Raw genomic sequence first — 10,850 nt, 5'->3', positions numbered from 1 at the left:
ACTTACTGTTGAGTGAGGTATGGAGAGGAAAAAACTTAATATTTTCTTTTCTTTCAGAATATATGAAGAAGGAAGGGAAGGTAGGCTTGAAAATCCATATCTCTTTGAGGTAAATATAGATATATACAGCCATGTAACTTGAGTCTATACGTTTAAAACACGCAGCTATCGACCAACAGCTGAGGTATGTGCGAGAACAGCACAGGAGAGGGAAAATTTACCTCAGCGAGACCCCTTCAGCGCTGCCCCTGCCTCAGGAGGGAGCAGGAGACCCTCCCGGGGCAGCGCCAGCCTTCCCCTCCCCGCTCATTTATTTCAGCTTTTCACCTGATTTTTTTACACCCGTTAACAATTAACCTGTTTAAAATGGGTGTAATGAGCGAGCACACGTGAGAGTATTACGGGGTGGAGGTCGTGCAGGTGTGGAAGGTGGGTGGGTGCGGCTGCTGGGGGGAGGTGAAACAGCTGCTGCCCTCGGGCTGTATTTTCATGCTTCAAAGTTTTAGGTTCTGATGATGTGCCTTTTGTCTGAGTGCTGTTACGGGGAATCTGTATGAAAACAGCAATTACTTCTAACGGTTTTTGGAGCATAGGAATGGCTGGAAAATCTGTACTGCTGTTTAGTTTGATTAATCTTGAGATTTATACGAGTTTGATAATAGCTTGAAAATAAAATCAGGTGATTATTTAAATATACAGCAATGTGAAAGATTAGATGTGAAGAATCAAGCATTGCTTTTCTGTGTGTATGGAAAAGCCCAAGTAAAGATTCATATTCCTTCATTCATGAAAACAGGTTTGGTGTATTTAGTGTGTCCAGACAGTGTTTAGAGCCCTCATGAGACCTTCAGAGAAGTGATCAATTGATATTTAATGTTACTTTAAATGGGTATTCTCTGTCTCAAAGGTATCTGGTGACTGCAGTTGCTACTTGACAACAACGATCCCTCATATCTCAGGTTATCTGAAGCTTTGTTCATTGAACCAACTTCAGTTTCCCATAGAATCAACTGGTTAGAGATTAATTTTTCTGTGTTGGTTAGTTGAAAGTTGTTGCATTTTCACACTTGATTTGATTCGACCTGTGGCACGTAGTGACTGTTCTCCTAAAGTAAGAAAGCCTTAGATTCATGAGTAGTTCCAATAGGATTAGAAAATAGTTTGTAGAATTGGTTAATTTTGCAATTTTGGGTATAAAAAATTGCTGAAATGCAGTATTTGTGTGTAGTATATTAAAAAGTTAATTTTTTTTAATTTTTTTTTACCAGACTGATGTAGAGATCTGTTTGATTGATGGCAGCTGCAAAAGTCCCATTGAAAGATTTTGGAATGGAAACAACCTGATATATATTTTGCAGAAAGCAGTAAGTGTGCATGTTATTTATTAATTTTTTACATGTAATTTAGACTTTTGAATTCACATCAAATATTTTCACAAACCTTGCATTTTTTTACTTATGTATGCATTTCTCTTGAAGAGACACAATGAAGAAAGTGACCCAATGGAAGAATCAAAAACAGGTGATGTTATTTATGCCTCTGAGCTTTTACCAAAGGAGAGGTCTGGACCACTGGCTCTTTCTGTCAAAAGAGCAAAGTAAGTGTCAAAGGTCTGCCTCCCCTTTTGATGTAATTTCCTTTTGCAGCTTTTGTCTCTCTTCCTAATATTCAGAATCTGTATTATTTTCAGTCCCCCTAAATTAAATTACTCATTAGTTTAGTGAGGAGATACGACCATTTTCCATCCTGCAAAATGGCCTCCCGTGGCTAAAAGTGTTCCTAACAAAGTAGCTAAGGTCAAGGCACTGGAAAAGCACTTGTGAGCTGTCCCATTAGGATTTTAGAATCTTTAGTCTAAGTTAAAATATCTTACTTCCTCCTTGTGACTTATTTGTTTATCTGTAAAAAGAGGTTTGTAGTACTGCATTCTTTTTGTTTAACTATTTGGTGTCTGCTACCAAAGTGTGGTAGATATTAGTTAAGTTTTAGGTAAGGGATAGATTTAGCTATACTTGCTGATATTTTTTTTTTTCTGTTCCTGTATCTAGGCAGTTGATTTCCTTATATACAATGGTTCAAAATCCAAACATGACGCACTTGAAGATAAGTGAACCAGTTGTGCTTCCTCCCCTCTGGATAAGGTGTGACGGTTCCGATCCTGAGCATACTTGTTGGTTTGGAGCTGAGCCTCTCAAGGCCGGAAGCAAAATCACAGGGATCAATTTTTATATGGTTACATGTGATGGTAAGGTTACGATCTTACACGTAAAATTGAATGAGCGCGGATTAAAAATATGGGAATATTGATGTTACAGTGCTGTATTTGTTCTTTATGTGATGTTAGCTTGGTACTGCTCTGTATTCCTCATATTAAAAACCAAGAAAAAAACAAAAAACAAAAAAAAAGATAGAAAAGATGTTTTTAACCCATGCCAGCCACATGGGGGAAATAACTTTTTAATATCCTTAATGCAGCAGTATCTGTGCAGGCCTGCCTTCACTCAGTTGCAGTAATTTAGCATATTGGAATTGCTACCATCCAACTTCTCTACAAGTTATAAATGTTAGTAAATGTTACTTATAAATGTTACTTGTATGTGATGCTAAACATTTATATGTTAACACCAGCTCTTATCAATAGGGCAAATGGAAGAAGAATGCCTGCTTTCTAAAGGGCAACATGAGTTCTGCTTGAGCAAATAGAGTATTTGAGAATTAATTTTAAGTGCCAAATTTGAACTGTGTTAAATGTTGGTTTGATTCTAACTTTTTCCCTTTCCTAGGTCCTACAGCTGATAAAACCTGTTTTGCAAACCTGGAAGAGCTCAAAATGGCACATAAAGTGAAGCATCGTTCATCTGTGGTGGGTTTTTACAATCTGTCATCCCTCCAGTCTAAGTCTAAAGACTCTGATTTTGGATTTGTGATACTGCTTTTGGGAAGCTTTATAGATTCTGTTTAGAATCTCATCATAATAGTCTCTTTTGAAGTAATGTTTGAGCTCCCTATGTTGTAATGCATTTGTCTGATACTAGACCTACTTGTTGGTGTGTGAAATGCCTTTAGGAATATTTTATGTGGGTAAAAAACAATTTATGTTGTGGTGGTGTTTTTTATTTCTTTTTAAATCTGTTCGTTCTAGGTGATGACAAAAGGATTTGCTCAGTATGAACTTATTCGAGCTGCTGCAATAGAGGACACAATTGTAGAATCTGAAAGCAATATATATGTTGATATTACATGGAATACAGTAGATAAGATTCTGGAGACACCCCCACTAGTTTCAGCTGCCACACTGGTAAGTCAGGAAGGAAAAAGAAAACAAACCCAAACTCTTTCTACTGCTTTACATAGTGAGTAGTGTAAAGGAGAGAAAATAAGTTTGTCTCTTGATATTTGTGTTTATTATTCTTTATATAAGCAGTGGGTTCATAATCTAAATTGTAAATTATGCTAATATGCATTTTACTAATAAAAATTTTAGGACACTTGATTTCTAAAGTTTGAAACTGACATAAGTTTCTGGAACTTTCAGAATATTGCCTTGGAGTCTGGAGACCCCAGAAGTCCTGTATATCAGCTATATAGAGAACTGCAGTTTCTCCTGGTGAGTATGAGTGAGAAATTCCAATTTCGGACTTACAGGGAATGATGATTTTATGTGTTAATAATTTACTTTATTTAGAACTTCCTCAGGTGTTTCAAATAAACCTTTTAATCTTTTGTTTTATTCTAAACTTTGAGTTCAGTTTTAGGAATCTTGAATACAAAGGACAAATCATGAACACGGAAACCAGGAAATTCAAGAAGTTTCTAAATTCATGGTTAGCTGTGCAGAGAGATGTATGATTCTTGGAGAAGTTAACTATGATTTTAAGTATGGCACATGCAGAACCTCAAACAAGAACTGATTTGTGTTGTTTTGGTTTTGATGCTGCCTTTAGGCTTTGGCTGAAGGTTTGAAGACCGGTGTGACGGAGTGGCCCGAGCCCTTAGGCTCTGAATCAGCTGTGGAACTGGTCCAGGAGTTTCTGACTGGTAATTGCTGCTTGTTACATGAGGAGAGAAAGATGTCATATTTCACAGAAATAAAAGGGAATTCCACATACAATTTTTAAAGTATTAGAGGTGTTTATTTCTGTGCTATAACCACCGGCACAAAGTAGTTAAATAGTCAGTACATCTCTGTCATTTTCCTTTGGTGTAATATCTTTTATAAACGTGATAATTGTTTCTTTATAAAATGACACAATTATGTTTAAAAAGCAATTGAGAGAGTTCTGGATGTTTCTTTCGAGTTATCTGACATCCACGTGAACTTCTGAACCTGTGAAGTGTCCCTTTGGTGGTGGAAAACAGTAATTAATGACATCTTAAAATGAAACATCCAAAATTACTGATTCTTTCAGTATTCCTTATGAACAATGTGTCATACCAGAAGTGTAGGATATTAGGAAACAAATCTAAAAAGAGAATCAGAGGTAGGAATGCGCCAAGAGATTTTCAAATGCAACTGTACATTTTTTTTTAGTATGTAGGGGATGTATGTAACTTGAGGAAACAGACAAAAACTCTTTCTGACAAACACAGGTGGAGGAAAACCAGAGACACTTACTAAATCACCTGCTACCTCTTACTGCTTCATCACTGAAACTTACTAAGTTAATGCTTAAATAACAGAATGTAGTAAAGGTATATGGGGAAAATTTATATCTTATTAAAAAAAAATAAGAAACTATTTTTTCAGACTATACACTTACTCAGTAAAAGCAATTTTTAAAAGGACATTTTGTCTATTAGCCATTTAGCCAGTGTATTTGTTGATTATGGTGTGCCCGGGGATTTATACAACTGGTTTGATTTTTTTTTTTCATTGTGGTGAAATTTATTTTTCTCCTCTACTAGATTTAAAGAAGAAAATGGATGGATATTGTATATCTGCAAACAGTAATGAAGCAGAGGTATATGCAATTTCCTCCCAATTGCCTTGTTATCTTGTTTCCCTTATAACTGTAGTTATTTCAAATTTTGACCAGGTCTTATATGTTATTTATGTGTATATGTAAATACATAGACATAAAGATATAAAGAAAGATTGATCTCTTTCTGTTTCTGCTTTGTAAAAACAATAGAAGAGGGTCTTACAGGCAAAATTAGGAATTCCGTAGCTATCCTCTAATAATAATACCTTCAGAAAACCTCTCTCTGAAGAGAATTAATCTCACTTTTAAATAAAAATATGCTTCCAAATTACTGTGCACTAGTAGTTTCTATGTAGTAGTTCCCCTGGAAAAGAGGAAAAATTAGTGACGCACCCACATTTGATCTCTGGAGAAAATTTGAATTTGTAAGGGCTTTGGATCTAAGGCATCCTTTTTTAATTAAACTCTTTCAGAAAATCAAATGTGACACAACTGCAGTGGACAGCTCAATAAAATCCATCTTCACTGAGCGAGGAGACCTGGATTTTGCTGAACAATTATGGTGCAAAATGAGAAGTAAGTGTATTGTGTGGTTTTTGCCCCATCTGTTTTCGTGTATTGCTCTGTATCCTCTGAGTTTTAAGGACTGATAAGCTCTTCAGAAAAAAAGAGCTAGTTTTAGGTATGTAAGATGATACACTTTTTTACAACATGTGAAGGTAGACCAACATCTTGCAGGAGATATTATATTTTGTTTTATTTGATTGTAAAAGTACTAAACAATCGGTAGTGCTCATCTGCTTTAAAAGTGAAAACTTTATTAAAAAATCTGTCTTTCTGGATCTGAAGGACAATTTTTAAGTTAATAAAGCTACACAAACTTTATGATTCATGTAATACTGCTCACAGTCCTTTAGTAAAATACATTTTTATTTATTTATTAGTATTTTTTCAGATTACTAATTAACTTTTGTTAAGTTCTTCCAGAGATTATAACAATCCCTTTCTGTTTGAGGGATGGAGTTATGCAATTTTAAATCCCTTCCATTCCTATTAGTGCAACCACTGTTGTGTGTGCATCAAAACTAGATAGCTAGAATGTGTTGTGATGGCTGCAATCTGTCCTCCTTAAGGGCAGTGTCAGCTACGCAATGCGTGGAGGCTTGTTTTGTGCTTAGGAAGCGGTTAGTTGGATGGATAGTGATAGTTCATATTCTAGATAGGTGCTGTTCAGTTACATTTATAAAATGTGTTGAGCTTCGATGTATGTAGAGAGAACGTAGCCAAAATGTGGTATATGACAATTTGCTTCCGCCGCGTGCTGTTGTGACAGTCGTATGCAGCTCAGTGGTCTCTTTTGAGCATTCTTTATTTAGAGTAACCCTTTTTAAAGTCGTGATATGACAAACTTAACAAAAAGCAGTGTTATCTGTCATTTCAGCTATTGTTCTTTAAATGAGGGGTTTTCTTCTGGCAAGTATGTCTTGGCCTGTTGTTATTGACTGAACAGCTAGAGAAAGCCTGGACTGATGAATAAAATATTGCATCTTTTTTTCTTAAGGTGTCAGTTCCTATCAGAAGTTGGTGAAGTGTTTCACACTGATCATAAAATCCCTGGAACATGGTGAAATACAGCCGTGGGTATGTATTTGTATTTCACAATACATGTTAAAATATTGAGGTTTTTTGAAGTGGAATATAGTTGTTGTCACTTAAATGCCCTTAATTTCTGTGTTGTATTGTTTTAAAATTACTTTCATATGTCCATTTGCCTCTGTTTCCATGGTGGTGTACTTCTAAACAATGTTTGTGATGTTCTGTATGCATTTACATCACTAAGAAAACTTTTTTCTAATTTTTAGATTCATCAGGGGAGCAGCAGTTTGCTAAGTAAATTGATTCAACAGTCTTATCATGGAAAGATAGAGGTTGTTTCCCTCAGTGGCATCACTCCCATTCAAATGCTCTTGGAGATTGGTTTGGACAAGATGAAGAAGGATTATGTCAGTTTTTTCATAGGTAAGCCTGATATCTGTTAATATGATTAGAAATTGAAGAGAAAAGGTATTCCATACAGGAAATAATTACATTTTTGGTAGCCTTGATCTCACTTCTCCTCCCACCTGCTGATGTTCTGTCTTCAGCCTCCTTACAATTGTATTTTTCAGTTGTATATAGTTTCACAATGTAAAAAAATTAATTTGTTTCAAAATAATTGTAGCTTGCATAACAATGTGTTTCTTTTTCAGATTGAAAAAACCTTGAAGTTGAACTTCAAGTAAAATAAATACCAGATTTATGTAACTGTGGACTGTTTTGGTTTTTTATCTGTTTGCTGTAGGTGAAAAAATATGACCTTCATGCTCTTTCTGTCTTTTCCTTTATGGTCTGCAAGGGTTAAAAGGAAATCAGGCCAGGGTGTTTATATGTAACAGCTGTGTTTGTACAGTCCCTAGTATTTAGATATTTTTGTTTATTCTTTTATATATATATTTTATACTGGAAACAAAAGCTAGGGTGGAATGATTTTTGTAAAGTACATTTTTTTTTTTAAAGCATTCTGGTTTTGTTTTCAGTATTAACGCTTTATTTTTTTCTGAATCTGTTGGAGGGGTTTGTGTTTTACCATTGTCATTGCTTCCTTTTCCTTACTCTCTTCATTTCTTTTTTATCTTATTTTCATTCTATGTTTCGTTTGCTTTTTTAATTTTACTGTTTGTAAATCTACATGTCCCAATGTGAGTGATTGTCTCAATATTGTAGGTTTCTTTTTTTCTCTTCTTATTGTGCTGCCTTGGTGGTAAATAAAGTAATACCTCTACCATGCCACTTTACAGTTTCTTTCTTGTTTTGAAGGAGTAACCATGTCAACAAATAACATCACATGTTGCTTGTATTTCATCTGACACTAAGTGGTAAATTTTTATTTTTTTTTCCCCTCCCTGTTAATTTTACAGGCCAGGAACTTGCAACATTAACCTACTTGGTGAGATGCTTTTTTTTGTTTGGTTTTTTTGTTACTCTGAAAGCAGTATAAGTTAGAGCACACTTAGCTGATGGTGGGATGCAAGTTGTATCATTCCTATAAGCTGAGAAACTGAATTGCAAATCACAAGGATGGAACAATATACTGCAGAAATGTCATTATCTTGTTTCCTTATTCATATATTAGTTCCTTGGTATCTGATGTGGGTCATAGTCAGGCAGGACAGTTCTGACTCTGCTGGGCCATTCTTAAAATTTTGGCTTCTCAAAAGAAGTAGGAAATTATTTTAGTATACTGAGGATGTAGTGTATGTAGAAATTGAGTGTCCAGTTAAGAGCAGGAGCTGTTTGCTGTTCCAGGATTACTTCATTTCCACATCAGTAGATCTACAAGAGCAAGTTCATCGTGTTCAAAAGCTTCACCATATGCTGGAAATAATGGTCAGCTGTACAGTCTTACTTCAGTTTAAACATGAGAACCTCTTCCCTTTAACACAGTAATTATTTCTTTTTTACTTCTTGCTCTTTAAATGACTATAACAAATAGATACGCTTTGATAATTGTAAAGAAACTCTCTTAAAAAACAAAAGCAGTCCTCCTTAATGATGATAATGAGACTGCAGAAGTAGCAGTTGGATCTTCCTGCGAAGTTTTACTTTGTGACTGAAATTGAAAATCAAAGGAAATCATAAAATCTGAGAGAATAGTTAATTTTGCACCAGGTTTATGCAGTGCTGCACAAGCATTTCTGCAAAGAAAGTTAGTAACTAGTTGATATCTATTGTAGAATTTGCATGAAGTATTATAAGGAAAACCCTCTAAATGAGAAGCATGTGTTCCAGCTGCCGATCAGACCAGCTCTTGTCAAGAAGTTCTATCAAAAGTAAGAGAAACTTCAATGTTTGCAGCATTAAGGTTCAGATTTGACTGAACACCTGACTGAATTTTGACATTTTTTGATTCTTCTCTCAGTAATCACCCAGAAATATGGAAGGTGGACATAAGTAGTGGGCATGGGCCAAAGGAGGTTAAAACAACATGGCAAGTTAGTACTAACCCTCCAGTTGAACACATAACATCCAACAATCCAGGTAAGGAGTAATTGTGGCAAAATGAAATAATGACAGTACACACTTCAAACAAATTCAATTTTTATACCGGGTTCAATGGATTTGAAGTTTTTATTAATTATACTTACTTTTCAGCAAAAGTGAAACAATATTTTGTCTTTTAATAAAGGGATGTGGTGGTATTTATAGAATGTAAAAGATTTTCAGAAAGTGGTGACATTCTGCCTTCTCACCTTTGAGTTACGTTTTTAGAGTTAAAGTGACAAGAGAGTCGCATGACATGATTAAGTATTCTCCACAAAAGCTTATCACTTATTTCTGAAGTCTTTGCCAGCGTAGCTGAGAATGGGTTTGAAGAGAAATTTACCTGTTACTGAAGGCTGGTCTCTAGACAGAGAAGCAAGCAGGTGCTAAGGAGAGGAGGCATGCCTCGCTGCGATCAAATGTAGAACAAGTGAAAAAGCATGAGAAGGGGGAAGAATTAAGTGTATAGACTGGCGTAGAAATTATTTGGGAGTGAGGTTTGATATAGGGTAGTGCTTTGGTATAGCTTTCCTGTTCTCTGTTTTTGTCATGAAGTGTTCCTTTCAGTAAAACTGAAGTTTTGAACCCACTTCTTGAACTTAGTGAATGAACTGATCTCTGCAATTTCTCTTCTTAAGAATAGCGGCTAATTGCATCTTTTTCTTTTGTCTCTGCAGGTCTCCTCTCCGATTCCACAGTTAATGGAAGCGGTGAAGAAAGAACGTATTTCATTACAATGGCTAAGTGCAGTCAGGTGCATTTCACATAAATGCATGTTACTCTGCAGGCAGGCACTTGAAAGGTACAGTAAAGGGGAAAGTTCAGTATTATCCGTGTCCCAACAGTATATTTAGAAACACTCTGATTTGAAGAACAGTACATCTTACCAAGTTATTCGCTTTAGTATGCTTGAAGCGTGACATACACAGCCATAATTTGTCTGTACCCGTCTGTTTATAAATGTTGTGCAATTATGAATGTACAGTATAATTATTTTGAAAATATAGTAGATATTTTTGTTCATATATTTACAAGCATTCAATAAAGTTCTGCACTTTGGGGTTTTAAATTTTATTTTAATTCGTTAAGAATGCAATCAGACGCTGTTCAAAGTGTGAATTATCTTAACCCAACAAAACAGGCAATATTGTCATGTCTTCCTGCTGTCAGGTGACACTTCATCCAGATTTCTTTGGAAAGGTGTTCATCCAGGGCATTGTGAGCTTCTGGTAGTTTGATTTTCTTTGTCCTTGCATTTATACTTTGGAGTGTTCTTGGATATACTTCTCTCTCCTTTTCAAATTCATTTTTTTCCCTCAATGCAAAGTGAATTATTTTACCAGTGTTGTCTTGTATACTTTTGCATAATTTTCTGAAAAAAATTTTCAGTATAATTGGCTGGGCATAATAATTTAAATATGTTGGGATTAATTCCTGACAGTTGCATGTGTTCTTTTGCTGATAGTGTATGTAATGCTTTGGTAGTGTTATTTTAAACAAATACATAGTGTAGTACATGCTGATTCACTACTTTGAGACAGAAACATTTTGCATAAAAGAAACTATTAACTATTGGTAAGTAAGAATAAGGAAAACTCCAATATTCATGCTTTTTAAAAAAAACTATAAACTCCTATAATTTCTGTTTTTTCCTCAGTAGATCTTATTTCTTATCCATTTCCTAATATTACATCTTAGTAACTATCAGCATAATAGTGAAAGCCTTTGAAGAGAAGCCAAGAACAAGGTCCTGTTTTGGATTTACGTACTGCTACTCTGCATTCAGTATATGCACATGCAGCGTTGAAACTAGTACAAGCTAAGTAGGAAACTTATTTGTTGCTTTGC

The 10,850-nt window shown here is 35.2% G+C and overlaps 1 protein-coding gene across 1 annotated transcript; it reads left to right on the top strand.

The window, feature by feature from the left end:
- The first annotated feature begins 1,571 nt into the window (after nucleotides 1-1,571).
- On the top strand, nucleotides 1,572-10,067 carry ZWILCH (zwilch kinetochore protein). Its single transcript, XM_010087043.1, has 14 exons — nucleotides 1,572-1,597; nucleotides 2,049-2,245; nucleotides 2,793-2,863; nucleotides 3,143-3,298; nucleotides 3,536-3,607; nucleotides 3,945-4,051; nucleotides 5,368-5,511; nucleotides 6,491-6,563; nucleotides 6,785-6,941; nucleotides 7,880-7,908; nucleotides 8,268-8,404; nucleotides 8,696-8,791; nucleotides 8,881-8,999; nucleotides 9,680-10,067. The coding sequence occupies exons 2-14, from the start codon at nucleotides 2,071-2,073 to the stop codon at nucleotides 9,769-9,771; spliced, it is 1,428 nt and encodes a 475-aa protein (XP_010085345.1). The 5' UTR covers nucleotides 1,572-1,597; nucleotides 2,049-2,070; the 3' UTR covers nucleotides 9,772-10,067.
- The last annotated feature ends 783 nt before the right edge of the window (nucleotides 10,068-10,850 follow it).

This window comes from Pterocles gutturalis, unplaced genomic scaffold, assembly GCF_000699245.1.
Source record: "Pterocles gutturalis isolate BGI_N339 unplaced genomic scaffold, ASM69924v1 scaffold39501, whole genome shotgun sequence".
Taxonomy (NCBI): Eukaryota; Metazoa; Chordata; class Aves; order Pterocliformes; family Pteroclidae; genus Pterocles; species Pterocles gutturalis.
The sequence above is the reverse complement of the archived record's forward strand: the minus strand, read 5'-3'. Positions and strand labels throughout refer to the sequence as shown.

What these genes read in the sequence shown, in the direction of transcription:
- ZWILCH (XM_010087043.1), top strand. Translation starts at nt 2,071, where the DNA reads ATGGTTCAAAATCCAAACATGACGCACTTGAAGATAAGTGAACCAGTT. An exon ending in ATGAGAAGTAAGTGTATTGT is followed by an intron (nt 5,512 to 6,490) that starts GTGGTTTTTGCC and finishes TTAAGGTGTCAG; the next exon opens with TTCCTATCAGAAGTTGGTGA. An exon ending in ATGGTGAAATACAGCCGTGG is followed by an intron (nt 6,564 to 6,784) that starts GTATGTATTTGT and finishes TCTAATTTTTAG; the next exon opens with ATTCATCAGGGGAGCAGCAG.